The sequence below is a fragment of the Nerophis lumbriciformis genome, linkage group LG12 (genome assembly GCF_033978685.3).
Source record: "Nerophis lumbriciformis linkage group LG12, RoL_Nlum_v2.1, whole genome shotgun sequence".
NCBI lineage: Eukaryota > Metazoa > Chordata > Actinopteri > Syngnathiformes > Syngnathidae > Nerophis > Nerophis lumbriciformis.
The window spans coordinates 35,846,148-35,865,645 of NC_084559.2; the positions used below are offsets into that span (position 1 = coordinate 35,846,148).

At 38.8% G+C, this 19,498-nt stretch overlaps 1 protein-coding gene across 4 annotated transcripts in view; it reads right to left on the reverse strand.

Annotated features, from left to right (window-relative positions):
* Positions 1–594: 594 nt before the first annotated feature.
* The window catches only part of kif2a (kinesin family member 2a), a 53,897-nt gene continuing 34,993 nt past the window's right edge, over positions 595–19,498 (reverse strand). For 2 of the 4 annotated variants that reach the window (XM_061986502.1, XM_061986501.2), the window contains 13 exons: positions 15,819–15,981; positions 15,650–15,740; positions 15,504–15,567; positions 15,344–15,435; positions 12,440–12,582; positions 12,152–12,356; positions 9,382–9,492; positions 9,245–9,312; positions 8,967–9,092; positions 4,873–5,020; positions 3,674–3,775; positions 911–1,046; positions 595–844 (listed from right to left, as the gene is read on the reverse strand). In XM_061986502.1, the coding sequence (XP_061842486.1) occupies positions 759–844; positions 911–1,046; positions 3,674–3,775; positions 4,873–5,020; positions 8,967–9,092; positions 9,245–9,312; positions 9,382–9,492; positions 12,152–12,356; positions 12,440–12,582; positions 15,344–15,435; positions 15,504–15,567; positions 15,650–15,740; positions 15,819–15,981 (1,535 nt within the window). In that variant the 3' untranslated portion in view covers positions 595–758. The remainder of the gene's footprint in view (positions 845–910; positions 1,047–3,673; positions 3,776–4,872; positions 5,021–8,966; positions 9,093–9,244; positions 9,313–9,381; positions 9,493–12,151; positions 12,357–12,439; positions 12,583–15,343; positions 15,436–15,503; positions 15,568–15,649; positions 15,741–15,818; positions 15,982–19,498) is intronic. The other 2 variants (XM_061986505.1, XM_061986503.1) reach the window with 1 other exon arrangement.

Consider the following 19,498-nt stretch of genomic DNA (forward strand, 5'->3'; position numbering starts at 1 on the left):
CAAGTGACGAAAGTGACGTCGTAGTGAAGATTTATGATCGTTTAGTTTTAGGTCTATTTTTTCAATACCTGGCTGGCGGTCGACCGGTAGCTCACGATCGACGTAATGGGCACCCCAGTTGTATTTATCATTTTTACTTGTGAATTCTCAAACTGTTTCATGTAGTTTCAATATTTCAAGTAAGCAATCATGTTTCCCTGCACAAACACTGCAACATAAAAGTGGTCATCACTACATTTATTAGTTCCTCCTCCAGTTGTGTTTTTATTACAAAGTGTAAGGGGTGGAAAAATGGAAGTTAAGAAACGTGTTGTGTGGAATGAAAATGGCACAAATTGAAGCAAACTATTTTTTGGGGAGTATTATTGTTACCCCCCACAGACAACTGCATACCAAGACATGGATATAGTGTAGTGCCAAATGATAGGTCAAAAAGCACAAGTGGACATGGATGGACGTGATAGTAACCGGAATTCAAACTGCTTTTTTGGGTGGTAAAATGTCTTGAATCCAAAACATTCCATTGAATAGTACAAACGAGTATTAAAGAAAAAATAATTTAAGTATGATGAGGGTACCAAACATTCTCCATCAGAAAGAAAACACATATTTTCCTTTATTTCCTGCCATCTTCTATTGATAAGGACCACAACCGCTGCAAATGTTTCAGCCTGTTCCAACGTCAGTCCTTTTTTTTTTTTTTTTGTGCTTTCACAGGCAAACATCTAGTGGTGGACTTCCTGCATCCTCATCAGTCTCTAAAGAGCACGTGGCCTCTTGGGGTCGATCTGCTTGCTGGCCTTCTCCTCCTCTTGGAGAGCACACCGGAAAGACTTCACTTTATCTGCAAGAAAGAACACAAAACAAAACAGGATCGTCTGGTGGTGTTTTGAAGTTGGGTCGGTCGAACCTCGAAGTTCGGTCAGGATGTCTATCTTCTGGTCCAGGATCTTCTCCAGCTGAGTGGCGTACGACTCCACGTCGTAGTCCACCTCTTCTGTCATCTCTAGCAGCACCTTCTCGTCCTCCAGCCACCTGATGGACTCCTGGCCAACAAAGCAGTGAGGATCCATGTAAGTAGGGATGTTGAGTGAGATCGATTAATAGAAATACTCATCACATGTATTAACTGTACATTTATTTATTTAACAGTATCAATACAATATTTAAACTAGTTCCTTATTCTTTTACTACATACATATGTTTGCGCAACAGTCAAATGGTACACTGTAAATACAAAAAATTAATTTAAGTCCTTTTTGCCTTCAAAGTCCTCCTGTGTCCAAGGAATTATTCCGTGAATTAGTACACATTTGCAAAAACATTTTTAAGTTTTTATGAATATCGACATAATCACTGTTGCACGAAGGGAATTAAACACACTGGTCAATCCAAAGTTCTTTTGGATGACTTATGTTGAGTAAAAAGGACCCCAGAGAAAGAATGGTACTTGGCCAAGTTTTACTGAAGCTTCAGGAAACCAGCCCTTACAACAAAAGCATCAGCAAGCGAGGTCTAAACTCAAACAAAAAGTCAGCTTATATAGAGTGAAAACAGCCCCTCTTGCCCAAAAAGGAGCAAAGCTGCTTCTACAAAACAGATAAGGAACTGGCCAAAACAGCTCCGTTAGAAGACAAAACAAAGAGTTTATTAGCGGACATAAGATAAAAGCAAGGGGGTCACGAGAAGACACACTACATGGGAAAATACTAGCTGATTTAAACATGACTATGGATTAAAAAGAACACTTAAAAATATCTCATTCTCACATCACCATGGTATTGATCAATGCTGGAAGACGTGCCTTTCAAAGAGCCGTTCAAAAGACTATTGTGAGATTTGTTTTTCACGGTTTTTATTTTTTTTCCAATCAAAGAAACAATAATTCGTATCAGTTAAATGATAAGATGTAGATCACAGTAATTTGATTTTCACAAATCTAATGATCTATTAGTGGGAATAATTCTGAAATATTAGCTATAATTGTATTTTCACTGTAAACATTCCATAAGGAAGTGCCTTATTTTCATGCTTTGGCAATGACGTCAGTTTAATTTTGTTCTCACCGAAAAAAAAAACATTTAGACAATACAATCATTAATGAATATAATGCATTAATGGATATAAAAAATAAATATAATTAGGGCATAATAAAAAGGTGAGTACAAAATGATACTACCATACCCGGTGTGTGTATGCTTCAACTACTACTCTTCACAATAATGAACCCAGAAAGTGAGTCCAAATAAAAAGAATAAAAAAAATATATTTTTGTAATATTTTTGTAATATTTAAAAAATACATTTTTTTAGACATAGTTAATCTAAACATTAAGTTCACTTCAACTCTGACTCATTTTCTGTTCCAGTTGCCAGTCAGGTGGCACACACGTGCAGAGTGGGCAATTGACGAGGCTAAATTTGCATTTGCATAAAAAACGACACAGAATTGGGACTCGGTTCTCATCATTCAATTAAGAGCCGTTCAAAAAAACTTGATTCGTTTGTAGACATCATCTCTCTATCACACACCAACAGTTGCTGTTATATTATCCTCTCTAGAAATTCCTGTTACAACCTTCTTACTTCCTGCATTATAACGTTATTTCATTCACACTTTTCTAACTTTACTAAGCATTCATTATTGGTGTTGTTTCATGCGATCTTAGCTAGCATGCTGGCTCCTCAGCACTACATGATCGGTCCACACATGAGCAGACCGGATCATGTCCTGTACTCGCAATTTTTCCGACTGTGCTTCTGTGACGTTGCGTCGTGTGATATGTATTAATATTTAGTATAAAAAGCATAAATAGGAAAAAAGAACATCCATCTATTTTCTACCGCTTATTCCCTTCAGGGTCGCGGGAGCCTATCTCAGCTACAATCGGGCGGAAGGCGGGGTACACCCTGGACAAGTCGCCACCTCATCGCAGGGCCAACACAGATAGACAGACAACATTCACACTCACATTCACACACTAGGGCCGATTTAGTGTTGCCAATCAACCTATCCCCAGGTGCATGTCTTTGGAGGTGGGAGTAAGCCGGAGTACCCGGAGGGAACCCATGCAGTCACGGGGAGAACATGCAAACTCCACACAGAAAGATCCCGAGGCCGGGATTGAACTCACGACTACTCAGGACCTTCGTATTGTGAGGCAGACGCACTAACCCCTCTGCCAGGGGTAGATAACAAAAAAATAGCATCAATTTAAATCCCATTCACTCTAATTACACTGAATGAAGCAAGGGGGCGCAACTGCATCTCAACCGAGTAAATTCGTATTAAATGTTGAATTTTTAAAATGAGACACTTCGTTCCGTATTGTTTACAAATAAATTCTGTATTCTTAGATGACTTTATGTATTGTTTTGTATTACATAAAGATTACTGTAAACAAAACAACATGGCAACAGTGATGGTGACGTAGTCTTTGTGCAAGTGTAGACAGATCGTGTAGCGACACTCCTGCTTGCTCTCGGTCTGACATTAGCCTCAGCCTCCAGTGATAATATTACTTGATAATGATCCTTCAGATACTAAGAAATGCAGTTTAATTATTTTTAATTTAAAATAGGCCATACTGATCGGTGGCTGATGGATGGGCACATCCCTACATGTGAGTATTTGTTCTAGAAGGGCATCATATAAAGAGAATAGATATTTGAACCTGGAAAACAGCACGATGATCCTCCAAGACTTGCTCCTCCATCTCCACCAACTGAGATACAGCCTCGTGGAAGGAGAAGAGCTGCGGGGACACCTCCTCCTCCTTGCAAAAAAACAAGAGAACACAATTATATACCATATTGTCCCAAATATTAGACCATCCAAGTTTTTAAACATGCCCAAAGACATCATTTCATATTTTCTTAAAGTGACACACAAGGGACACAGTATCACTCCTTGTGTTTCATGAAGGCTTCAGTATCGTTTGACCCATCACTACTTGTTGACTAGCTATGCACTTCCTGCGCGTAGTAGTTGTAGTAAACTGCGACTGAAGCCGCCCACATTGTTGTTGCAGCTGGAACTAACGATTTAAAATTGGGGATGTTTTCACATAAAAAGCCGACCAATCACAGCTTTGTGGTCTGCTTCGCCACTGATACAAAGCTAAATTATTTTACGCGTCAGTCACGCAAGCGTATTACCTTAATGATTCATGCTCCCCAAGACTGGCAGCACTCATGCAGCCCCAGACCATGATGCTGCCAACACCATGCTTGATCGGTAACAACTACTCGTTTGCAATTCCAGCTATTTGTGTTTTGTGTCATTTTCAGGGTGGTGTATCTATACTGTGCTACAAGTTGTACATTGACTACTCTAAAGTATAGTGGAACCTTGATTTACTAACCACTCGTTGTACAAACCTTTCGATTTACGAACCACAGACTGCAGGCCGTATTTTGCCCAGGTCTGCTCTTCTGGGACTATTGCCTGATTACATTTGTACGTTGATTACACAGACAAGTACGGACTCGCACGGAGCTGGGAAAAAAAACTTCTGTCTATGCAGCTCCTTGTGCTTGGAACAAGTTACAAAGAGACTGGAAGCGGACTGAATTTTTATCCTTAAATGCTTATAAATCTAAACTTGAGAACATTTGAAGCAGCCTCAGTTATCTGCAACTGTTTTATTTGATGTCCATCCTGTCACTTTAATGTGAATGTCATTTTATGTGTACCTCCTTGAAAAACAGGTATTTAATCTCAGTGGGATTTTTTTTCCTGGTTAAATAAATTTACTAACCCTGTTCAAGAACCAGTTAGGCTCGTAAATGGAGGTTCCACTGTACATCCAAGTTTCATTTCTGTAGTGTACCTTGAGAGTGGGATATTGCTATTACTACTGTAAGTACTCACATTCTGCTCACAGAGCAGTTTGAGGTCGTCTCTCTGTGGAGAACTGTTCTGCCACTCCTCTTCTAAAAAGTCCAGCTGGTTGACAACATGGATGTTAGCACGGCCTCCCTCCATCACCTGGTTGGTGTCCACGGTGAGCTCCTTCACCCTAAAGGCAGAGAAGCACTGACTGAGCCACAGGGCAGATCCACTCTGACAGTGGAAGTTAGCCAAGTGGGGGCTGGAAACATAATGAAAGCAGTGACATCATGCATGCAGAAGGATGGTTGGTTTGTTCATACATTTGGACGTGTGCATTTCACACAGTTAAACATGTTATAAAAGTGGTAATGTGCACCAAATAGCAAGATGTATGGGCAGAAACTTAGGGGGAAATACAAGTGGAAGTCAATCACGTCATGCAGATGAAAAGAGAAAGCTGGACGTGAAAGGATGCTTATGAATATGACTCCACTCACTTGCCAAAACATTAGGCACGCCTGCACAATTAAAACAATGCTGTGGCTGTACTTGACAGTGGTGTGGAAGTGCCTTGCATCATACTGAGAGGTTCATTTGAATTCAGTCAGTATTAAACACATAATCGATACCATTAATAGAGTTTTGAAAGTAAAATAAATGAAAACTGATGGCATTTGTGTGATTTACATATATTACAGTAGTTTTTCCCCCCACTGTTTTCATTTGTATTGTGTGTAATTTGATGGATAACTTGCTTTAAATTCATAAGTCAAGTAAATAATTTAGTGTCTATTTTTATTTTACCAATATAAAATTTGAATATTTGTTGCATTGTTACAGTAAGATAACGTTTTTGATGCATGCAGTATATAAATACAGTACAGGTCAAACGTTTGGAAAACAACTTCTCATTCAATGTGTTTTCTTTATTTTCATGTAGATTGTAGATTGTCACTGAAGGCATCAAAACTCGCAACACACTATTGGCAATCTCTCGATGAGCTTCCAGCACACCTGTGAAGTGAAAACCATTTCAGGTGACTACCTCTTGAAGCTCATCGAGAGAATGCCAAAAGTGTGCAAAGCAGTAATCAGAGCAAAGGGTGGCTATTTTGAAGAAACTATGATATAAAACATGTTCAGTTATTTCACCTTTTTTTGTTAAGTACATAACTCCACATGTGTTCATTCATAGTTTTGATGCCTTCAGTGGCAATCTACAATGTAAATAGTCATGAAAATAAAGAAAACGCACTGAATGAGAAGGTGTGTCCAAACTTTTGGTCTGTACTGTACATATTTTTTGGTCAAAATAGGGCTAGATAAAAATAGAAAGTACTTAATATATATTATTTCCGGGCTTGCACAGGCCAAATCAGGCGCTCGGAAATTGGGTTTGACACCTGTGTTTTAATACATTAACATTCTTTGGGATTTTTATGAATAAAATAGAATACAAATAAATTATTTTTTATATTAGATGACATTGTGTGATTTTTGTAAAAAAACAAACAAAAAAAAACTGCAGATATTACAGTTTAGCTGTTTCAAAATTAATTTAACATAGGTTTCAAAAAAATATTTAAATATCTTTTTGCATCAAATAACATTGAGAAATGCAATTGCACATGGTGCAATTTTTTTCTGTCAAAATAGAAAAAACATTTAGTTTTTTTAAACCATATCAAATTATGACTGACACTTGTGGTATACAGCAGTGTTTCTCAATCATAGGGCCCTGGCACCATTGGTGGGCTGCGAGCGCCTCCTAGAGGGCCGCCAAAAAGTATCTGTTTCACAGCTGTGGTGACAATATCAAACAAACAGAAGTCTGCAGCTAAAGTCAAAGTTTTTGAAGCGCAAAAAACATGAATAAAGTGGTAAAGCTGTTTTCATTTACACTTTAATTCTATAGAGTTTATGTGTGTGTGTGTGTGTGTGTATATATATATATATATATATATATATATCTATATATATATATATATATATATATATATACACACAGTTGTGCTCATAAGTTTACATAACCTAGGAGAATTTATGATTTCTTGGCCATTCTTCAGAGAATATGAATGATAACACAAAAACCTTTCTTCCACTCATGCTTAATGGTTGTGTGAAGCTATTTATTGGCAAACAACTGTGTTTACTCTTTTTAAATCAAAATGACAAAAGAAAGTACCCAAATGACCCTGATCAAAAGTTTACATACCCCAGTGACTTTGATCTTATAACATGCACAAAGGTTGACACAAACAGGTTTGAATGGCTAATCAAGGTTCCAATCCTCACCTGTGACATGTTTGTTTATAATTAATGTGTGTGTACAAAAGGTCAGTGAGTTTCTGGGCTTCTGACAGACCATTGCATCTTTCATCCAGTGCTGCACAGATGTTTCTGGATTCTGAGTCATGGGGAAGGCAAAAGAATTGTCAAAGGATCTGCGAGAAAAGGTAATTGAACTGCATAAAAAAGGAAAAGGGTATAAAAAAATATCCAAGGAATTGAGAATGCCAAACAGCAGTGTTCAAACGCTGATTAAGAAGTGGAAAATGAGGGATTCAGGTAGACCAGCAAAGATTTCAGCCACAACTGCCAGGAAAATTGTTCGAGATGCAAAGAAAAATCCACAAATAACTTCAGCTGAAATACAGCACTCTCTGAAAATTGTGGTGTGGCTGTTTCAAGATGCACAATAAGGAGGCACTTGAAGAAAAATGCAAGATGGAGTGGCCAAAAAGTAAAATTTTGGTCTCATCAGTCCAAATTACTTTGTTCCAGAAGTTTTGAGGCTTGTCTCTGTGCTGTTTGGCGTAATGTAAGCGGGATACTTTGTGACATTTGCGCAGAAATGGCTTTCTTCTGGCGACTTGACCATGCAGCACATTTTTCTTCAAGTTCCTCTTTATTGTGCATCTTGAAACAGCCACACCACAATTTTTCAGAGAGTGCTGTATTTCAGCTGAAGTTATTTGTGGATTTTTCTTCGCATCTCGTACAATTTTCCTAGCAGTTGTGGCTGAAATCTTTGCTGGTCTACCTGAATCCCTCATTTTCCACTTCTTAATCAGCGTTTGAACACTGCTGATTGGCATTCTCAATTCCCTGGATATCTTTTTATACCCCTTTCCTGTTTTATGCAGTTCAATTACCTTTTCTGTCAGATCCTTTGACAATTCTTTTGCCTTCCCCATGACTCAGAATCCAGAAACATCTGTGCAGCACTGCATGAAAGATGCAATGGTCTGTCAGAAGCCCAGAAACTCACTGACCTTTTATACACACACATTAATTACAAACAAACATGTCACAGGTGAGGATTGGAACCTTGATTAGCCATTCAAACCTGTTCGTGTCAACTTTTGTGCATGTTATCAGATCAAAGTCACTGCGGTATGTAAACTTTTGATCAGGGTCATTTGGGTACTTTCTTTTGTCATTTTAATTTAAAAATAATAAACACAGTTGTTTGGCAATAAATAGCTTCACACAACCATTAAGCATTCAAGCATGAGTAGAAGAAAGGTTTTTGTGTTATCATTCATATTCTCTGAAGAATGGCCAAGAAATCATAAATTCTCCCAGGGTATGTAAACTTATGAGCATGACTGTATATACATATATATATATATATATATATATATATATATATATATATATTATTATTAGTTATTATATTTTGTTAGCACTGTGTAAATGTATTTTTCCAGTTTTTGTAAGTCCCTTCTTTTGCAGTATATTGGATTATTATTTATTTTGTAATGAGCCTGACCTAAGCCTTGATAAGAATATTTGCTATTAACACATGCTTTCATATCATTTGACAATCTTTGTCTGGTTAAACTGTTAAGTTGAACAAGATTAAAATCAAAAGTAAGATTTCTAATTCAGTGTTAATATTTTAGTGGGCACTGGTCCCAGAGGTCAAAAAGGTTAAGGTATACAGTATAACTTAAGGGGAAAATATTAACTATAAGGAGCGCTCATTATGATAGCAAACACAATAATACTGTTGATACATCCCTTATTGTGCACATGTACCTAATGTAATGGCTTTACCAGTGTGTTTTACATGTGTGTGTGTGTGTGTGTGTGTGTGTGAAGCAGTGCTTTGGGGGGAAGCGCTCGACCTGCCAGGGGGAGTAGCAGCAAAGTCATCAAAGTCAAAGGTATTGGTGGGGGAGTGCTCAGGGCGACTCCCCTGACCACCTTGAGAGAAGGGGATGTCTGACGGACTAATTCCAAACTCCTTCACTCTACACCACAGCATAGAGGAGCAGCGTGGGAGAGGCGGGGAGAATAAAAAGGAGAGACACAAGAGAGTCAGACAAGAGCAGGAAGCAAGGTTCACTATAAAGATCAGCTACTATCCGTTTCTATTGCAACAACACACTCAACATATTAGCACCTGTTGGCGTAGCGCAGCGTGTTGAGGGTATTCTCGCAGGATGTCATGCCGGGGGAGATTGTTGCAATCTGCCCACATGGAGATAAGATTATTCAGATGGAAAGAATCGCAGACATAAAAACAGATAACCGACTCACCATGCACGTGCGCGAATTTTCACCGATGAAGGAGTCTCGTAGGACCTGCGTGAGCTTACTAGCTCGGAATGGAGTGTGTGGTTTGTTACGGCCCAGAGCCCTGATGCACTCCTGAAACCAGAGAGGGAACATGTACTCTCGCGGTGTCACATATCAATCATGCACAGTCGTTTATCACTACAGCAGGGGTGCCCATTATGTCGATCGCGCGCTACCGGTCGATGGCGGAGGGTGTGTCAGTCGATCGGCAGCCAGGCATTACAAAAAACAGACCTAAAAATTAGCAATCAATCTTCACCAAGACGTCACTTTCGTCACTTGATTGACATTTACGGCACCCGAGGGTCTTGTGAGATGGCGCTGGCTGCAGTGAGATTATTAAGAAAAAAGGACCGACAAGAAGGCGAGAAATACTTTTTATTTTAACACTCTCGCGCTGTACCTGCTGTCAAAACTCTAAAGACTGACCGCACAGTTCCTGTCTTCACAATAGAAGAGCTGCTCTATCCTGCCTGCGCTGACAAAATAAGAGTCTCCGAAAGCTGGCGTGCACAAGCTAGCAAGCTACGGAGTTTGCCGCCGATGTATTTCTTGTAAAGGAGAAGAGTATGAAAGCGGGACAAATAAGATGCCAAAAACCAACCACTTTCATGTTGTATTGGACCAAAAGGTCCAACACATTTGAAAATGTGGACATTATCATCATTATCATCACTACTGTGGACATTATCATCAGTACTGTCTGATTCTAATCAATGTAAGTCATCAGAATCAGGTGATACGCCAACTTATATTCTTGTCTTCATGAAAGAAAGGAATCTATATGTGTTAAACATGCTTGTATTATCATTAAACACCTTTAACTTGTTAACAAAAATGTCTCTTTCATAAATAAATAAATATATATATATATATATATATATATATATGAATGAGGTACTTCCCCCCCTTGGTCAATTAAAAAGTAGCTCGCCTGCAGAAAAAGTGTGGGCACCCCTGCATTAAATGAACAACAGTGCTCAGTTTCCCCTGGGCATTAAAAGCTTAAACAATTTATTAACTCAAGATACTTGTTAGTAAAGCTGCCAAATGGCCTAAAAGCTATTTCCTCACACATATTGCAGCATCTTGCCAAAACAATATATCTGTTATCTAAGTGATAATGGAAACATTTTAAAACAGGCTACAAAGGCACCTATCATTACACATATTTAAAAATAACTGCCAATCGTTTGTGCTGTAAACATTTTTGCTTGTGCCGTTATGGTTTCTAAGTTATTCTAAAATACATTTCTGACTAATGACATCATTCAGCGCCCCTACCTTGTCAAAACCACCCCGAACTTTGTTTGTGCCGCAACATTTATTTTTAACTATTACAGTTTCTATGCTATGGAGCTGATTATGAGTAATAAAACTATATTAGTTACACAAAAGCGTTTTGCAGCACAAAACGTTTGGGGAGATTCTGACAATAACACGTTGATAATGTAAAAAACGTTAAAATTAAAACTAGAAAAAACTATAAATGACAAAAAAATATTGGCAACACAATGAATGGGAGAAGTATGGGGATGTTTTCACATAGTTGGAAGACTGGTTATGAATAATAACACGTAAATCACAAAAACTATAAAACGTTAACATAAAAACTAGAGAAAAAAGCACAAACGAATGGGGAAAAGTTTATAAAACCTTAATAACAAAAACTGTAAGGTTAGACAAAAAACATTAGCAGCAAAAACGTACACAATAGGGACAAGTTTAGGGAGATTTTGACATATGGAAAAGCGCTATATAAATCGAATCCATTATTATTATTGTTGTTGTTATTATTAACATTAGAAACTAAATCGTATTTTCTGGACTATAAGCCGCTACTTGTTTCCAAAGCTTTGAACCCTACGGCTTATACAAAGGATTTATGGATTTTTCTTCACCAAGGGCTAAATTATGGACTGTATTAAAGCAAAAAAATGAAGCAATGCACTAAAATGATCCACTGTGTTCAAAATCAAAGTACAAGGAAGAATAATCCTGATAAACATCTTGAACCTTTTTTAAAAAAAGACAAAATCTTATTAATCTCATAAAGGATGAACAAAGACATCAATGACTTTTCTGTTTTGTTCGATCAGACGTTTTACTGCCTTGTTACAGGCAGTTTGGGAACAATTAAGGTGTGTAAATAAACATATACAGAATATTTCTGTGTAAATAACTCATTTCACAATGTATATATATGTGCGACTTATAGTCCGATGCGGCTAATATATGGGGGTGGGAGGGTTCTGAAAAAATTTAGTGGGTGGGTGCGGCTTATAGTCTGGAAAATACGGTAGTGATTAGACAAAAAAGTTTTTGCAGCACAAATGTAGCACAGACGGGACATGTTTGTGGGGATTTTGACAAGGTAGAGGGGTGGTTATGAATCATAAAACAATAATAAAATAAAAACTATAATAGACAATTGCAGCACAAACGATTGGGACAAGTTTGTGGTGGTTTTGACAAGATGGGGGGGTGAATGACATCACTAGTCAGAAAATGTATTTTTGAATAACTTGTACACAAATGATTTTTTTTACAACACAAGTGAATGGCAGTGTTATTTTAATATTTGCAATGATAAGTGGCGCCAAATTTCGCACAGGTTCCTAATTTAGCTGCTGATTTATGTGTTAACATATTGCGTCTGAAAAATAAACTGCGACACCCATGTAGTGACATGGATAAGAACCAATCTATTTCCACTTCCTTTCCAACAAACCTTGAGGGCGAGCAGGCTTTTGTTAATCTCCGCTCCCTCTAAGCGAGTCTGGCGGTCAGCGCTGGAAGTATCGGCGCCTCTCTCATTTCCGGCCAAGTCGATGAGGGAGAACTTGCCGTGCATCTTGCCCTTCCGCCGAAGAATGATCTGGAAGACGGCGTGGCTGCGAGACGAGTGAGCATTGGCTGATGTCTGCCCCGATGTCCTGGGAGAAGGAAACACTCACATGTAATATGATGCCCATGGTCTTATTGTGCACAGTCCATGCACATTTGCATGTCTGCGTACCTGCAGCTGTTGCCCACTTCTATGAGTCTCAATACATCCTCTGTACCCTTTACCACCTCCTCCTGAAGCCCCACAACTTGCACTTGTTGTTTCTTGTCCTCCAGCACCCTCAGTTTGGCTTTACGATTGAGCAGGTCAAACACCTTATCACAAAAGCACACAGTGACACTAGTTAGCTTTGAAATGAAAATAGAAACACCATACGACAGACAAATGTGTACGTTTCCGCCTTGTTCTACCTTTGATTTGATTTGATATACTTAAAGGAGAATTGCACTTTTTTCGGAATTTTGCCTATCATTCGCAATCCTCACTTTTTATGCATTCTAATTTGTAAAATAAATAAAAAAGTATTAGGTGGCTAACAACGCAGCGAACAGGAGTACTCTAATGCACCCATAAAAGCCTTTAAAACCATCCAAAAACCGCTAATGATACTTTATTTACATTTTGTGACTTGCATATTAATCAAGTATTAGTAATATTGTTATTATAAGCGCTAATGGAACTACTTTTAGCAGCGACGTGATCAGAGAGAGCTAACTAGCTTATGCTGCTATATTGACATACTGAGCCTGTGAGCTGCTGCATCACCTCTGAGTTGGTGAAAGCTAATTCTAAGTTATAAATCATGCCCCTCACTTGTATAGAAGGATGTGGCCATAAACCGAAAAGTTGGTCAACTTTGACATCCAACTTAAAAAGTGACGCTTGTTTGCGTCACTTTTTGTTTTTCACCTGCGTGAGGATTATGATTAATTCTTCATCTAAACAGGAGGATATGAACATCCCATCAGTTGGCATCCCAGTGAGAGCAGACATTGTACAGTAAGTGATTGTTTTATTATGTTTTTATTTCTTGTCTAGCGCTTGGCAATACTGTTGTGCTGGATCTGTGTATCACTCAGCTTCTAAAGCTCGTACATCAGGGGTAGGGAACCTATGGCTCTCGAGCCAGAGTTATCTTTTTCATGGAATTCAGTGACATTCACAAGTGTCAGGAAAGCCTCATGCCCCCTAGTCTTCGCACAACTAAGGAAAAAAGCCATCACAGCAAAATCCGCTTCATTCCAGACTTATGCACTTTTGTCTAATTTACACAGGGGAGGGCGTGTCATGGGAGATTATAACTAAGAAACGTGTGTAACTTCAACATGTAAAAAAAACACTTGAGCACAAACGGGTTAATAGGGCACTTTGAGTATTTTAGAATAATAAATAATAGATTTATTTATTGTCCAACAAGGTGGAAAGTTGTCTTTGACTGCAAAAAGCTTGCTTCAATTGGAAGTAGGGCAAAATACAGTGCGGCATCAGCTTACTGAACACACACCAAATTGTGTGTGTATGTGCATGTGTGTAGTGATCGACCATAACCACCCTCAATCATCGCCATCTTGGCTACGGGGCCGAAGAGAAAGGATTAACTTGAGTGGTTGTAATTCACAATTAACAAGGAGAGAAGAAAGCGGATAAATGCTGCGATTTTCATGCAGTGTGCAACAAGAGCACTCGATTTAAGAGAGCACAACACCGTCAAAATGTGCACCCTCAGGAACAAAGGGCCTGATTTACTAAGATCCAAATACCACACGCTAAACAGTGTGTGCAATTTATAATATAGCGTGTACTATTAGTGGGCGTGTTGCATGTGCTCTACTAAGACTGTGTGCGCATTTTAGAAGCAGTCCTGCAGTGCATTAACCTGACTCTCACCAGATACTTGTAGTTCGCTGAGCTCCACACAAGGATCTGGGATCGAGGGTAATGCAAACTCCTTCAAGATAGCAAAAAATAATGAATCAATCAGGATCGCCGGGCGGGATTTCATAGATGTGACGTAGCGCCGAAGCGACTGTTTGATTCAAACAATGGCGGCACGCAGCGAGGCGTCGTGGGCTGACATTGATTCTGCTATTGCAACTGTTTTGTCAAATCTATCGAATATTAATTCTTTAAAAGATGAACAGAGAACGGTTTTGAAGGCATTTATTGGTGGCTAACTTTTCGCTGTCGTTATCCAATATGTCGGCTGTTCTGTTTTGGATTTCCCAGCGTCGCTCTCATCAGCGTCACAAGTTGATTTCGATGTGACTGGTTGAAGTAGCACGTCATTCAAGATAACGGACAAGTGGTTTATCCAATTACATACAATGATTTTTTGTACAAGGCCCCGCCTTCTGAAATACATCTATTGAGAAGTCCCAGATCCTTGTGTGGAGCTCAGCGAACTACAAGGATCTGGCAAGAATCAGGTTAGCAGTGCATCCCCATTGACACCACTTTTTTTCCTTATCACTGAAGGTGCATGAGAGGGAGCCTGCAATTACTGTGCTCAAGAAGCAAAAAATGCATATTTGAAGACATTTTGTTAGTAATATATTTTCTATGTGAAAAAACAAACGTCATTAAAAAAAAATTAAATGACACCAAAACACATACATTTAATTTGTTTTAATCAACCCCTTAAGTCATCTAACAGCTACAAAATTATAAAAGGATGTTACAGAATAGACAATGTGTTTTTTATTTCCGACTGTCCAAATACGATTCTCGGTCTATTGTGTGTCTTTGCAGCGCGAGCACTCCTCTCCCAGCCGTGTGCTTAACTGTGTCAGTTAGCAAGCACTTTTTAAACGTGCTAAATCATATTGCGTGTGCTAAATACTTATATTTGCATTTTCTCCTCCAAGTATTGTGGGCATTTTGATGATCAGCATATATTTTGCATACTAATAAAAAGAGACGCAAAATGATTTGCACGCCTTATTCTGCTTACAGACAACATCCACTTTGCGCGTGCTATCAAGTTTGCACATGTTTTAGTACACGTAAACCTTTAGTAAATCAGGCCCTAAGTGTGCAGAGCAATTGAAACATAAGCTACAATCTGGTTTTGCTCACCTTTCCACTGTAGATTTCAAAGAAGGTTGCGTACACTTGTAGTTCTAATTTCTTGTAATTGGGTTTCTTCAACATGAGAAATACATCCCGAGCTGGGCAAGAATTAAAACAATAAGTTAAAATTCCATTTTCAATCGCAATCAATAGCTACATGACTTACCAGCCAGTGCATAGATTCCTTTAGAACAGTCTTGGTTTTTTCCAGAAAAATCTCCACCCATTGTCTAAAATGCACACAAGTTTTTAGGGCATGAAAAAGGTATGGACCTCTGATTTGTTTTGTAGACTTTATTGCACGTAACTCACATGAGTTTTACCACTTCCCGTTTGGCCATAGGCAAAGCAAGTGGCCATGCCCCTCTCAAATATGGTCTCTACTAAAGGTCTTGCTGTGAACCTTCAGGAGGATGGACACTTCATTAAGTACACCCACATTATACTGACGAATATATCAGCACCAGTGGACCAAACCAACCTGTAAACCATCTCGTTACTGGTGGCGTCGTCAAAGGCGTAGTCGAAGCGGAAGGTCTGATTCTCCAAGAAGCGCGTCAGGTCCACCTTCTGCTTAGGTTCATGCACCATCACCACGTCCTTACTGGGGATGGTGATCACATCTAAATCCTTCATGGTGAGTTCTGAAACCAAGCCCAAGGGAGTCAGTCAGTGGCTTGTCATGTCAACATAGCTAGGGCTGCAATGAATACTCTAAATAATCTGCAATGAATACTCTAAATAATCAACAATAAAACATTGTCAGCTATTATTTGTTATTGTCACTTATTAAAATAAGCACGACACTTACACATAGTTAACACCTCGGTGACTTGTCATCTTCAATATCACCACCGCCATGGAATAGTTAGCTAACGCTTAACTATATGGCAAGGCTACAAATATTATTCTTGACGCAATAACTGTAAATTACAGACTATAAACCATACACTTTGAACCCTGCAACTTATAAAATGGTGCGGCTAATTTATTTGTAGTTTTCTTACGCTAATTTAAATTATATTTTTTGTTCAATAGTTTTTATTAAACCCAAGCAGAGGACTGTTATCGTTTGTGCTATAACGCCATCTTTTGGATGAGTTTGCTCACTGCAGGTGCTGCGAGTTGAAAAAGTACTTCCTGTTTTGCCTTAAACCGAAAGTAAAATCGTCCATAGCGTTTCTGCTCAAAAGGATTCCTTGTTCATCTTAGCAACGTTTGTAAGTTTCAAAATTTGACTAAAACCAATTCATACTTACTAAACCGTCCCATGTGTGATGTCTGTAGGAGTGTTTTCATGCATATTGTACGTGCCATCGTAATGTAATGACGCTAGCGTCGTTAGCGTTGGCTATTATGCTAATACGTTTAGAAATGTCTGTTAGTACTATTAAGTTACAATGGCATTGTTTCACAAATTCCTCAGTAAATTCACCAGAACGAGTTATTGAGTCTGTTTAGCTGAACAGCTAGCAGCTAGTGGGTCCATGACGATGACTTCTGTTTTGTTTGATCAGCCGTTTTACTGACCTGTTACAGACACCCTTTGGAAAAAACTTAGTTATGTAAATACCATTTACAAAATATTTCTGAGGAAATATTCATTTCACAACATACAGTATATGTCTGCAGCTTATAGTCCAGTACGGCTAATATATGGAATAATATCAGTTTCTTCTCAAATGTAGTGGGTGCGGCTAATATCCCGGTGCGCTACATAGTCCGGAAGATACGGTATAGAACATGTTTTTACAACTAATACCAGCTGCTCTTGCGCCACAGAGTGTGTATACAATTACTTGAGTAACGTGTAAGATCCCAGTCGTGTACCTAACATCGGGATTTACTCATTTTATTTTGTCTGGTTTTAAGCAACAAGCAAAGAAAAGTGGACATCAATGTTTATGTTAATACTTCTCTTCCTTGTGGTTAATAATAGCAAAGTACATCAGGATGATAAATGTTTTTTACTAGGACAACAAATATTTAAAAAAAATTGTGGACATCAAAAATCATATTACACTAGTATGCCCCCTGTACTAATACTGACTCTTGATATCGATATAAATGATACCAAATGGATATCTATCAATTCTATACTGACTCTATCGATATAGATATACTAAATGGATATGATATACATAGTGAATTGAATTATTTGTAGATAACGATATATATGGACTCAAAGCGCTTTTTATAGTGAAACCTATTATCTACAACTTTAAGCTACATTTAAACCAGTGTGGGTGGCAATGGGAGCAGGTGGGTCAAGTGTCTTGACCAAGGACAACGGCAGAGACTAGGATGGCAGAAGCGGGAATCAAATCTGGAACCCTTAAATTGCTGGCATGGCCGCTCTACCAACTGAGGCACGGCGCCCCAAAGGTAGCGGCTTAGTTTGGAATTTACCGTAGATATAAACACAATAAAACATTTTTAAAAAGTCTTGTTCAATTTAGGATCCGCAGCAGTGAGGGAGGGAGACTTCGGATGGAATCAGCTACTAGATGGTCTTTCACCCTTATACCCAGGTCGTACGACCAATCTGCACGTCAGGACTGCTGATGGTTTAGTGAGTAAGAATTTAAGTCTAAAGCTAGTATCAAAAATAAACTACTTTTACCTGCAGTCACAACATCAAGACACTTAAGGTTGGAAAAATTGACACCAGAAGCTAAAACAAGTATGGATGGTTAGTAATATTGATATTCTAAACCAGGGGTCGATCGCGAAGGGTGTGTCAGTCGATTGCCTGCCGGACATTAAAAAAATAGATCTAAAAATAATTAAGGATGCCACCCGAACGCCTCCCTAGGGAGGTGTTTAGGGCACGTCCGACCGGTAGCAGGCCACGGGGAAGACCCAGGACACGTTGGGAAGACTATGTCTCCCGGCGGGCTTGGGAACGCCTCGGGATCCCCCGGGAAGAGCTGGACGAGGTGGCTGGGGAGAGGGAAGTCTGGTCTTCCCTGCTTAGGCTGCTGCCCCCGCAACCCGACCTCGGATAAGCGGAAGAAGGATGGATGGATGGATGGATGGATCTAAAAATTAGCGATCATCAATCTTCACTATGACGTCACTTTTTCATTTGATTGACATTCACAGCACCCAAGGATTTTGCAAGATGACACTGGCTGCAGCAAACTCAATATTAATTAAAAAACGACCGTCAGGAAGGCGAGAAACACTTTTTATTTTTAACAGACTTTCGCACTGAACCTGCTGTCAAAACCATAAAGACTGGCCGCTGAGTTCCTGTCTTCACAATAAAAGCGCTGCTTTATCCTGCCTGCGCTAAAAAAAATAGGACTCAGAAAGCTAGTGCACACATGCTAGCAAGACACGGAGTTTGCCGCCAATGCATTTCTTGTAAAGTGTATAAAATATGAACAGAATATGAAAGCTGGGCAAATAAGATGCCAAAAAGCAACCACTTTCATGTGGTATGGGACAGAAAAAAATGACTTTTTTTTCCCTCCTTCATTATATATATATATATATATATATATATATATATATATATATATATATATATATGAGGTAGATCACCTCCACTTGGTCATTTGAAAAGTAGCTCACTGCTGCACCTCTGTTCTAAATCGATACTCATGTCAATATCAAGAGTCAGTATTAGTAGCAAAGGAGCTTACAGCACCCCTATGTACACGGCAACCCTATGGGTGAGGTTCAACTCCAGGTTGCATATAATGACTGTCTCAGAATCCTGCTCAGAAAGCCCAGGGGTAGTAGTGCCAGCAAGCTTTTTTGTGATTTGGGGATAAACACATTCCATTCCACACCACCCTGAGAAAACTGATGTTTAAGTTTATATGTAGACTGCAGGAGTCTGAGAATGATCTTATTATACAGATAACCAATCCGAGGGTAGATCTGTTAGGTACCAATCCTATATATGGAAACACTGGTATCTGTGCCTTTTATAGAATGTGTAGACGCATTTTTAAAGTATTTTCTTTTTATTGCTGCTTTTATTTATTTATTAGATGCCTTTTACTGAATATGGACAAGCACTGTTTTAATAGTGTGTGTTAAAGCCTTTTATACTGTATTCTTTGTTTTTTGTACTGTTCATGTGAATGTATGTCTACTTGGACATTGGAGTCTGCAATAAAGCTTGATGATGATGATGATGTATATGGC